This window comes from Pseudorca crassidens, chromosome 3, assembly GCF_039906515.1.
Source record: "Pseudorca crassidens isolate mPseCra1 chromosome 3, mPseCra1.hap1, whole genome shotgun sequence".
Lineage (NCBI taxonomy): Eukaryota > Metazoa > Chordata > Mammalia > Artiodactyla > Delphinidae > Pseudorca > Pseudorca crassidens.
Genome location: NC_090298.1, coordinates 116,401,680 through 116,413,053, shown reverse-complemented (window position 1 = coordinate 116,413,053; position 11,374 = coordinate 116,401,680). Strand labels below are relative to the sequence as shown.

General features: G+C 49.3%; 1 protein-coding gene across 4 annotated transcripts; it reads left to right on the top strand.

The window, feature by feature from the left end:
• The first annotated feature begins 5,362 nt into the window (after nt 1-5,362).
• Nucleotides 5,363-11,304, top strand: SPATA24 (spermatogenesis associated 24). 4 transcript variants are annotated; one of them, XM_067731906.1, is made up of 6 exons: nt 5,363-5,537; nt 6,784-6,849; nt 7,080-7,210; nt 7,296-7,366; nt 10,734-10,842; nt 10,979-11,304. In XM_067731906.1, the coding sequence occupies exons 1-6, from the start codon at nt 5,421-5,423 to the stop codon at nt 11,154-11,156; spliced, it is 672 nt and encodes a 223-aa protein (XP_067588007.1). In that variant the 5' UTR covers nt 5,363-5,420; the 3' UTR covers nt 11,157-11,304. The 4 variants fall into 4 exon arrangements, with proteins under 4 accessions (XP_067588007.1, XP_067588008.1, XP_067588009.1 ...); XM_067731907.1 differs by having other exon boundaries at nt 10,951-11,102; XM_067731909.1 differs by lacking the exons at nt 10,734-10,842; nt 10,979-11,304 and adding exons at nt 8,419-8,537; nt 8,625-10,591 and having other exon boundaries at nt 5,364-5,537.
• Nucleotides 11,305-11,374: the final 70 nt, after the last annotated feature.

Here is an 11,374-nt window from a genome sequence, read left to right as displayed (position 1 = left end):
AATTATTGGTGTTTAGCATAATAGATAGCATTGGTGGCATCACCAATTCAATATTTGTTTTCCATCAGATATCAGCAGCTGCAGCATATTACAGCCAATGTACACATCAAATCTACTTAGCATCTGAACATCAGGTGTTATCCCAGTTCCTTGCTGGCTTTGTTCCTAACGGTCCTCAGTTAGGGTAGTCTTGGTTTAGGAATACAGGACATTGTTAATGTAATAATAATACATTTCATGTGAAGAAATATTAAGGTGATATTCAATTCAGCAAAGATGGAGAACCTACTATGTACCAGGTGGGCTGAACTTTTGGGATGGGGGTCAGGAAACAAGTGAGACCCAGTACCATGGCTCCTGGAGTTCACATCTAATGGGGGAGCCAATTAGACAATGCTCCCCAGTGGGATGAATGTCAAAGGGGAGACCAAAGGAAGCTTGGGAATCTATAACAATGGGATTTAATCCAGGATGGAGGATCAGTGAAAGCAATTCTGAGGAAAAGAGATTTGAAATGTAATCATCCTTCATACAGAGTGCAGTGATTTTTTTTTAAATGGGTATAGAAGCAACACCATTGGAGTGCTCCCATTTCCACAAATAGCACCACCATCCATCCAAATATGAAGTCAGAAGCCCAGGAGACTTTGTGTGGTAGACTTAATTTGGTGTCCTCCAGTGGACCACACCTAATATTCATGACCTTGTATAGTCCCCTTTCTGACCCAGGCTGGCCTTGATCTTTAATCAATAGAATGTGGCAAAAACAGCAGCTTGCATTTTTGCACTTAGGGGAAACCAGCTTCCATTTAAGTCCCACCACCCTGAGACCACCAAGCTAACCACATGGAGAAGCCATGCAGAGGAGAACCAAACAACTGAGCTGGCAGCAAGAACTGAACCCAGACACAATCTGAGCCAAACTGGTTGCCACCCACACTGATGATCACAGCAGAAATGAGCTGCCCTGCCAAGCCTGGTTCAAACTGCAGAACCATGAGCAAATAATACACTGGCTCATGTTTGTTTCTTTTTTTTTTTTGGCCACGCCGAGCGGTATGTGGGATCTTAGTTCCCCGACCAGGGATTGAACCCGCGGCCCCTGCATTGGAAACGCAGAGTCTTAACCACTGGACCACCAGGGAAGTCCCCTGGCTACTGTTTTAAGCCATTACATTTTGTGGTAGTCTGCAGCAGTAGATAACCAAACACCTCGACTCCCTTTTTCCCATATCCCCTCCATCATTAAGTCCTATAAATTCTACCTCCAGAACATCCTAAATCCATCTTCTCTCTTCATCTCCTCTGATACCATCTGACTCCCAAATACCATCCACTTTCTCTGACCAGAAACCACTGCAGTAGCTGCCTAAGTAGTCTGTGCATTTACTTAGGGCCATCTCCAATCTGTACACGTTGCTGCAACCAGAGAGATCTTTTCAAAGCATAAATTATAGCATATCACCCTCTTGTTTAAAATACTTCAGTACCTTTCTTTTGCCCCTGTAATAAAAATCAGCAAAGTCTTCAGTATGGCCTAATACTTAACAAGGCTCTACCAAGTTTCTGGCCGCTACCCCTGCTTGTCCTGTACATCTTTTTCTTTTCTGCCATACTAGCCTTTTAGTTACTACACTATGCCAACCCTTTTGCCCGAGGGACTTTGTATATACTATTCACTCTTTCTGGAAGCCTTTCCCATTCACTTGCCCCTGCCCCCTTTGCAAAGTGCCTCCTGGTTACCTTAATAGGTTTCATTCAGCTCAAACATCTCTTCCTCACACCTGACACCCCAGGCTGGGCTAAATCTCCTTTTAAATTATTCTCATTCCTCTCTTTCTTGTACCTCTCATAGCTATAATGCTATTTACTTGAATAGTGACTTAAACTGGGATTTATTTGGGTGTTTATTTGATTATTATCTGTCTCCCCCATTAGACTAAGTTCCAGTCTGGTATTATCTGAACTGAACCTTGAAGGAAATGACATGTCACCTGTCAGGACTTCCTCTGGAAGTACAGCTCAAATTCTTTGAAACTACTCCTATCAAAAGGTAGGATGGGGCTTCCCTGGTGGCGCAGTGGTTGGGAGTCCGCCTGCCAGTGCAGGGGACGCAGGTTCGTGCCCCGGTCCGGGAGGATCCTGCGTGCCGCAGAGCGGCTGGGTCCATGGGCCATGGCCGCTGGGCCTGCGGGTCCGGAGCCTGTGCTCCGCGGGGGGAGAGGCCACGGAGGTGAGAGGCCCATGTGCCGCAAAGAAAAAAAAAAAAGGTAAGACATGTCCCCACTGCTTGAATACGGACTCTGTGGTTCCTTGACGAATAGGGTTGGGCAGAAATGACACTATGCCAGTTTTTAGGCCCAGGCCTTAAGAAAACTGGCATCTCTCATTTCGTCACTTTGTGTTTTGCTTTTGTTTTTGTTTTTGGAACCCGGGCCCCCGGCAGTGGAAGCACAGAGTCCTAACCACTGGACCACTAGGGTATTCCCTCTGTTTCATCACTTTGGATGCTTTCTTTTAAACCCAATCACCATGCTATGAGAAAGCCCAAGTGGCGCATGGTGAGGAACCAAGAACCTTGGTCCTGAGTTTTAGATGAGCTCCCAGCTGACAGCACCAACTTGCCAGTTACGCGAGTGAGCCGTCCTGGAAGTGGAACTTCTCATACCCTCACCCCCCACCCCACTAACCATCCCAGGCATAGAGCATAAATAAGCTTTCACTATTGAACCCTGCCCAAAGTGAAGATTCCTGAGCAAGGTGATTTTCTTAAGCTGTAAATTTTGGGTGATTTGTTAATACAGCAGTAGATAACCAGGACATCAACCAGTATGACAAGCCTGTGCAGAAAGGCAGCACTTCCCAGGGCAGGATCACAAAGCTATCTGTGATGTCATGTTATTCTGAGCTTTGCTGAGCCCCAGCTGGCTAAGAACCTGTAGTTTTTGTTGACATAGAGTGGGAGTCCGTGGCAATCCCCAACCAGGGTGTCCATGCTAGTATGCAGGGTGCGGACCTGGATCCAGGGTTCTCTCTTTGCTCATAACTTCCCATCCTCAGGAACTGGCTGCTGGAGCCTTTTAGGGTTTTGCCCTAAATGTGGAGGGCAGCTGGCGGAGGTGAATGTTGAGTGGCAAGGGAACATCAAGCAGCACCTCCTAAAAGACCCTAGAGAGGGGACAGAGTCCATGGGGAGATTCAGTGATCGCTGCCCCAGAGCAATGTGCAGCTTTGTCCAGGGTAATTCAAAGGAGCATTCACATTTGAAAGACAAAGTTCCTAGAGGTCTCTGTCCTGAGGCACATAAACCACAGAGCACCCTAGAGTCCCATGATATCCAATACAGTAGCCACTAGCCAAATATGACTATTTAAATTTATTTATTATTTATTTATTTATTTACTTTTGACTGCGTTTGGTCTTTATTGGTGTGCCTGGGCTTTCTCTAGGTGCAGTGAGCGGGGGCTACTCTTCCTTGAAGAGCATGGGCTCTAGGCACACAGGCTTCAGTAGTTGCAGCACGTGAGCCATTGTGGCTCACGGGCTCTAGAGCCCAGGCTCAGTAGTTGTGGTGCACGGGCTTAGTTGCTCCGTGCATGTGGGATCTTCCCGGACCAGTGTTCGAACCCGTGTCCCCTGCATTGGCAGGTGGATTCTTAACCTTTGCACCACCAGGGAAGTCCCTGGCTATTTAAATTTAAATTTTAATTGGAATTTTAAAAAATTTAAAAAGCAATTCCTCAGTCACCGGAGCTACATTTCAAGTACTGCTGAGCCACGTGAGGCTACTGGCTGCTGGTACTGGATGGTGCAGAACATTTCCATCAGAGAAATTCTGTTGGACTCTACAGCTCTAGGCCCTTAAAAACTGATCAACAGAGGTGGCCTTGCCCTCAAGGACATGAGAACAGACACAATAAAAAAGGAAAGATAAAACAAGGGCTACCACTGGGAGAGCCACAGGAATGGCCATGTTTGTTAGGTCATAACATCCAGCCAAAAAGAGGCACCTAAGCAGCTAAGGAGAGCAGCCTAAGTGGCTTACCTGAAATTTCAACTTCCCTTTGTGGTCATCGACAACATTTTTTCCAAACTCCTTCTTATTACAGTCATTTCCTACTTGGGGGTTTCAAATTCCATAACTTCAGAATCCATTATGTTCAACCAAAATGCATCACAGCATCACGGTTAAGAACATGGACTCTGGAATCAGACTGCCTCTGTCAAAACCCTGTTCCAAGGCTCACTAGCTTGGGTGACCTTGGCTTATTGGGTTATTCATTCTCATAGAACCTGCATTTTCTCATCTGTAAAATGTGGACATTAGAACCTACTTCACAAGGTTATTGTGAGGATCACATGAAATAACACTAATAAGGCATAATGGTGTCATGAAATAGTGAATACTCGATAAATATTAGCTCTGGTAATAGCTAATATCTAATAGCCTGAGCGTAATCTTATTTGGGTTTCAAAACGAGCCCTCAGGGCTTCCCTGGTGGCGCAGCGGTTGAGAGTCCGCCTGCCGATGCAGGGGACCCGGGTTCGTGCCCCGGTCCAGAAGGATCCCACATGCCGCGGAGCAGCTGGGCCCGTGGGCCCGTGGGCCATGGCCGCGGAGTCTGCGCGTCCGGAGCCTGTGCTCCGCAACGGAAGAGGCCGCAGCAGTGAGAGGCCCACGTACAGGAAAAAAAAAAAAAAAAGCCCTCAATGAGGATTGGTGGGGATGTGTGATCACCTTATCCTTCCCTGCCTCCATTTTACAAGTCTCCTTTATGCCTGACTTCAGTTCTAATATCTTCAGGCTCTTCAGGCTGTCCAGAGCCTGGTATCAGAATGTGAGGACTCTTATCTTGGGTGAAGCCACTCTCCTTTTCTATTCTTGAGCTTCCCTTCATTGCTTAGGCTCAGGCCCCCTAAGTACTAAGTGTGTTCCTAGGAGGAATAAAGATCACAGGAGGCTGGAGTCTCATACTATGGGGAAAATTTAGAGATTAAAGTGGAATAAAGAGACATGTGAAGCTAAATATGCAGGGGTTGTCTCAGCTGACCCTTGCTTCAGGGTCTTGGGCCCTGGGAGAAGGGTGAGGGCTGGTGTCTGAGTGTTGCCTGCCCCTCAGCCCTTACAGTAAGTATAAGCCGGGCCCTGCCCGCTCCTCAGGACTGCATGAGAAACATATCATATAATAGATGTGCAAATTCCCTATAAACTTAAATTACTAACGGTGTTGGAGGTTCTCTTACCCAGGCGGCTCCTCTAAGAGAGCGGCTCCTTTAAGAGGCGGGCCCCATCCCTGCTAACAAAGGAAGTCCCCGCCCCTGGTTGCCAGGGTGCTTTGTGGCGTCTCATTTTCATTGGTGAGCGTCAGCGGGGAGGCAAGCCGCGGCAGCCATTTCCAACGAGCTGGCGGGGGCGAAAGATGGGGACGCCCGTCGGGTGGTCGCAGGGGGGTTCAGGATCAGTGTGTCTCGCCTTCGATCAACTGCGGGACGTGATTGAGGCTCAGGAGGAACTGATCCACCAGCTGAGGAACGTGGTACGCAACCAGAAGAGCTGGGGGATGCCGGACTGGACGCCTAAGTGGTGGGGGCGGGGCCAGACGCTGTCCCGATGCCAGGGGCGGGCCGAGAGCACATTGCCAATGGCGTCATCACGAGGAGGCGGGGCCCAGATGTGTTCCGGCTGGTAGAGGTGGAGCCAAAAGGGGGCAGTGTCTCGTGAATATTTACCGGGGAATTTTAGTCAACGCCAAGTTGTTTCCTACTCTCTTTGACTGGTTGTGCAGGGCCTGATAGATATGCCCATCTATTCGCTGAGCTTTAGTTTCCCCATTTCTTTTTTTTTTTTTTTTGGCCTCGCCACATGGCTTGCGGGATCTTAGTTCCCTGACCAGGGATCCAACCCCGGCCTCTCGCAGTGAAAGCTGGAGTCCTAACCACTGGACCGCCAGGGAATTCCCAATTTCCTCATTTCTAATTGAAGATGACTTCACTGACTTGCCAAGGCCCTTGTGTGCAGAGTAACTATAACATCCTTCCTATTATGGAATCCCCTCCCCATGATGAGTGCAGTAAGCACAGAATTGGCTCTTCACATGTTGACTTAAAGGCTTCCAATCCCTTTATGTCCCTTTGCTTTTGCTTTTTTGGTCAAAGCCCCGTTCATGTGTGCAAAGCATTGGAGCCACAGATTACATGGACAGGCATGGTAAAACGCTGGCCAACTGGAGTTCATGGTTTTTCTGTTTTGTTTTTTATCTGGGTAAGAAGGTGGGGACACATAAAACTGACTTCACATCTATTTCTTTAACGGTAGTATGCAGCTCTGGACACTGAATTACCTGCATACCTTTAGGTACCCAGGTCTTTCTGTTGGCAGCTGGCCTTTGCATGTGTGTTCTCACCGTCTGGAACACTTTTCTTTTCCATCCTCTTCTTCTGGCCCACCCCTATTTAGCAGTCAGATATCAAGTTGACATCCCCTTCCCTTCAAGCTGTTCTGACCCTTCCCCAGGCGGGTCAGGGGCCTCCTCTGGGAACCTCCATCATAGCACACACCATGTTAGAAGTGGTGGCCATGGGCTGTCTTCTCCATGAGACTTCTTGCTACTTGAGGGCAGGACATAGAGCTGAGCATCAGTGAATCTTGTGGAATGAACTCTCCCTTTCCTGGGCCCCAGTGTTATCCTAGGTGCCCTGGGCATCCCATTATCTATTCTCAGTCCTGGTCCCGAGAGAAACCCCTACCACCCCAGCCCCTCCCTGAGCCAGCCTCTGTTGCAGATGGTTCTCCAGGATGAAAATTTTGTCAGTAAAGAAGAGTTCCAGGCAGTGGAGAAAAAGCTGGTGGTAAGTGATGGCCTCTGTCAGCTTCTAAGCTTCCCCCATTTCCCAGGATCCCTGTGATTGGGTAGAGTCATTGAGTATTAGCCTCTGAGAGCCTCCAGCCCCAATAGTAAGGACAGAATCTTCCTGTACCCTGGATTCTATGTGCCATTCTGAGAAAGGGGGCTGGTTAAGGGAGCCTAGGAGACCCAAAGTGGCTTGGGATAATGAGGTCACTGCTGCTGCCCCTGCAGGAAGAGAAAGCTGCCCATGCCAAGACCAAGGTTCTCCTGGCCAAGGAAGAGGAGAAGTTGCAGTTTGCCCTCGGAGATGTAGAGGTGCTGTCTAAACAGCTGGAGAAAGAGAAGCTGGCCTTTGAAAAGGCGTGAGTGGGCCTTGGTAGTGGGGGAACGGTTGGGGGTCCCATCTGCCCATCAGCCTTCCCACCCTTTCTTATCTTGTCCACTCAGGCTCTCCAGTGCCAAGAGCAGAGCCCCGCAGGAGTCCAGCAAGAAGGACCAGCTAATCACCAAGTGCAATGGTAGGCGGGAGGCCCACGCTCCCTCCCATGCTTACGTACGTGGGCTCTTCCCTCACAGCCCAGTGCCGGTGTTCAGAGCAGGGTTTCACCCCAACTTCTGCCCCTGGCTGAGGATAAAGGCAAGCCCAGGTGGGCCACACCTTCGCAAAGGCCTTCAGGGACCAGGCAGGCCACGGAAATGAGGGAAGTAGTTGGTGTACAGTATTCTTCATGGCCATAAAGGAATGGGCTCGCTCCCATTTTTCTTGAAACATATGACCTTCTTAGCCTACCTTTTTGTTTTCCCACTTTTGGTGACTATTAGAAATAGTGTACTTGACTTATAACTCTGTTACCAGAGGAACAACGGGGCAATCACAGTGCTGTGTGGAATCTGACCCTTAGTTTCAGTGTTGGGGACCCACTAGGAGGAGTGGGGACTGTGGTAATGTGGAGAACCATGCCCCCTCTCAAGGGCCTAGAACCTCTGCCGTAGGAATAGGGGCCCAGTACTGTCAGATCTTTAAAAAAGAAACTGGAGACCACATTTTAATGGAAGCTTTTCTGACTTTTTAGGGTTGGCAACTGATTTAAAAATTTTTAAAATATTGTATGGGCCAAGGAAAATATGTCTGTGGGCCATTAGGTTTCAACTCTGCTCTATGCAGATGCCTGTGGCCACCTGTTGACTCAGTTGGTGCTCTGAGTTGTGGGGCACTTTCAGTGAGCTACCCAGTGTCCTGAGACCTTAGGACCCCCTTTCATTTTCCCAGAATGCTAAACTCCCCTTACCTAGTTTAAGAAGTAGATGTGGGGCTTCCCTGGTGGTGCAGTGGTTGAGAGTCCGCCTGCCGATGCAGGCGACACAGGTTCATGCCCCGGTCTGGGAAGATCCCACATGCTGTGGAGTGGCTGGGCCCGTGAGCCATGGCCGCTGAGCCTGCGCGTCCGGAGCCTGTGCTCCACAACAGGAGACGCCACAACAGTGAGAGGCCCGCGTACCGCAAAAAAAAAAAAAAAAAAAAAGAAGTAGATGTGAATTCCATATACAACATTTCCTTCATTCACTGCAGCATTCATTTCGAGTAGGCCAGAATTCAAGCCCAAAAGAGGTTCAGTGTCTCTCCTGATGGGCCCCCACCTGGAGCCTTGGGCACCCCCTACCCACCAATGCAGCCTTCTCTCTCCCCTGGTGAGTACTGTCACTGGAAAGATGCCAGCAGGCTGCCATCTTAATCTGGCCAAGTGGACTAACAAGCCTCATGGTTGTTTGATCAAGAGCTCCTGTTAGGGCTTCCCTGGTGGTGCGGTGGTTAAGAATCCGCCTGCCAATGCAGAGGACACAGGTTCGAGTCCTGGTCCGGGAAGATCCCACATGCCGCAGAGCAACTAAGCCTGTGCGCCACAGCTACTGAGCCTGCGCTCTAGAGCCCACAAGCCACAACTACTGAGCCTGCGTGCCTAGAGCCCATGCTTCGCAATGAGAAGCCACCGCAATGAGAAGCCCATGCACCGGAACAAAGCGTAGCCCCCGCTCACCGCAACTAGAGAAAAGCCCGCGCGCAGCGACGAAGACCCAATGCAGCCAAAAATAAAATAAATAAAATAAATAAATTTAAAAAAAGAGCTCCTGTTAGGACCTCCTGGAGCCTAACAGGCAGTCAGTGCCTCCATACCCAAGGATGTTGGTCTCCTAGTCCTTCCCCTTTCCCTGGACATCCCCCCACTTCCCTAAAAGGAACCTAGGGTTCTTTCCTGGTGCTGCTAGAGGCCCTTCCTCTAGGACATTTCCTAGAGATCAGCCAGGGCCTCGGGGCTCTGCGACTGCTTGTGGAAGGTGTGTGAGTCACGGGGAGGAGCCTGGCTGCCTCCCCCAAGAAAGTCCTGAACTCCTCCAGTAGGGCATAAGCCCTCACATGAGGAGATCTGGTGACCTGAGCTACCCCCTGGCCTGTCTCCCACCCCCGCTACCTCCCTTTGCATGGTTCCAGTTTTACTCTTACATAGTTCCTTATTCTCAAAAGGCTTTTCTAACCATTCTCTCATTGGGTGCTGTTTATTCTAAATTTAGCTCTCATTTATTTTAAAAGAATCAAACACATTTATGATACTTTTTTTTTGTGTCCCGGGCCGGGGCACGAACCCGCGTCCCCCGCACCGGCAGGCAGACTCGCAACCACTGCACCACCAGGGAAGCCCTATGTTACTTTTTTCCCATAAGAACTTCACAGACAATCAGTTTGGATTCACTGGATGACCTGGGGAAGGAGGTTCAATAGTCCTGGTCCTGTGGCCCAGTGAGCCCATGTTTTCATTCTTTTCCTTCACCCATGTCTCTCTGTAACGTGTGCCTTAACTTTTTAATCAGATCTTCTCTTTTGAAACCTTCACTGCTTCAGTATATCTGCATTTTCAGAGCTTATGTTCTAGTTAATCTTTGTCCAGCCTTTAAAAGCAGTAGGATTTTCTTCCTTTGAGGATCAGAATTTTCCAGGACTCCCTGAGGGACATTATGTAAATGAAGCAACCCGAGATCCCTACAGCCTTACTGGATTTTAACCCAAGACACAAAACTTACGCTTGCTTCTAATGAGCACTTAATCTTTGCCACCACTGTCTCCCTGGGTCCTCCCCACCCGCCCTGTGGAATAGGGATCCTGTCTTCTCCCCTGAGGCCCTAACACAGGGCTGGGCATCCAGCTGGTCCTCAGTAGGTCTGGTTGGATTGAAATGACTGAACTAGGTGATGTTTCTAAGACCTAAAGGCCCAGGGGACATCCTGTTCATTCCACAAGTAAAAGTATTGTACATCTAGTACGTGCCAGGTACTATTTTAGGCCTTAGGGTTAAAGCCGTGAATAAAACAAAAAATCCTTGTCCTTGTGGACCTTATATCCTAGTAGAGGAAAAGACAAATGAGCAAAATGTATGGTCTGTGAGATATAAGTGCTAAGAAGGAAAATAAAGCAGGAAAAGGGGATAGGAAGTATTGGGAAGGGTTGTGATTTTAGACTAGGAAGGGTCTCACCAAGGAGGTGATATCTGTAAAGAGCTGCAGGAGTTGAGGGCAGGAGCCATTCATCCTCCTGCTTTTGGGCAGGGCTGACCATCTCTCTCCAAGGGCCCTTGCCTGCCCTCATGTGAGCTACCTGGTCCAGAATAGAGCTGTAAAGTCACTGACACATTCATCAAGATGTTGTGCCCTCCACTCCCACCCCATCATGACTCCATAATAAACTCATTCTTACGAAGTTATTAGCAACTACTGTTGGACAACCTCTGCGTTGGGGGAGCTAAGTTCTGAAGAGACCCCTGAGGGAATGCCTTATTTCAGGAAGGAGCTCATGGGATGGGAACCACTCCTCCTCCCTGCCTCTCTCCCCCACAGAAATTGAGTCTCACGTTATAAATATAAAGCAAGAAGATATACTTAATGGCAAAGAGAATGAGATTAAGGAGTTGCAGCAAGTTATCAGCCAGCAGAAAGAGATCTTCAGGTGAGGGGTCCAGGCCAGGCTGGGAATTGTTGATGGAAGTGGGGAGCCAGACCTCTGGTCCCTACCCTTGGGCTGTCCCCAGCCCATGCCCAGCCGGCTCCGTTGCAGGAATCACATGTCTGACTTTTGGATCCAGAAGCAGCAGGAGAACTACATGGCCCAGGTGCTGGACCAGAAGCATAAGAAAGCCTCGGGGATGCGTCAGACCTGGAGCCGCCAGTGTCCCAGGGAAAAATAAAATGGGCGTCTCCTTCCTGTTATCTGGCTGTAATGCCCAACCTCTGCCTTCTCTGCTGTGGTGGTCCCCATCCTGACCCTTCCGATCCCTGTGGGTACCTCCCTCAGGCCTCACAGTGGCCTGGACCCCAGGGAAGAGGTAGGGCGAAAGGCAAAAGACACTCTTTCCTTCTTCCCTGCCTGCCTTTTGGACCACCACCTGCCAGGCCACTGCTGTGTTCAGAATGGATGCTCCTCGAGTCTCCAGCCCCTGCTACTCCCCTCCCTCCCTCCTTTGGGTAGTAGTGGGGGCCCA

Excerpts from the sequence above, each read along its gene's own strand:
- SPATA24 (XM_067731906.1), top strand. The coding sequence starts at position 5,421 with ATGGGGACGCCCGTCGGGTGGTCGCAGGGGGGTTCAGGATCAGTGTGT. Across the intron at positions 7,367-10,733 it reads GCTAATCACCAAGTGCAATG|AAATTGAGTCTCACGTTATA; the intron begins GTAGGCGGGAGG and ends TCTCCCCCACAG. Across the intron at positions 10,843-10,978 it reads CAGCAGAAAGAGATCTTCAG|AAGCAGCAGGAGAACTACAT; the intron begins GTGAGGGGTCCA and ends TTTTGGATCCAG.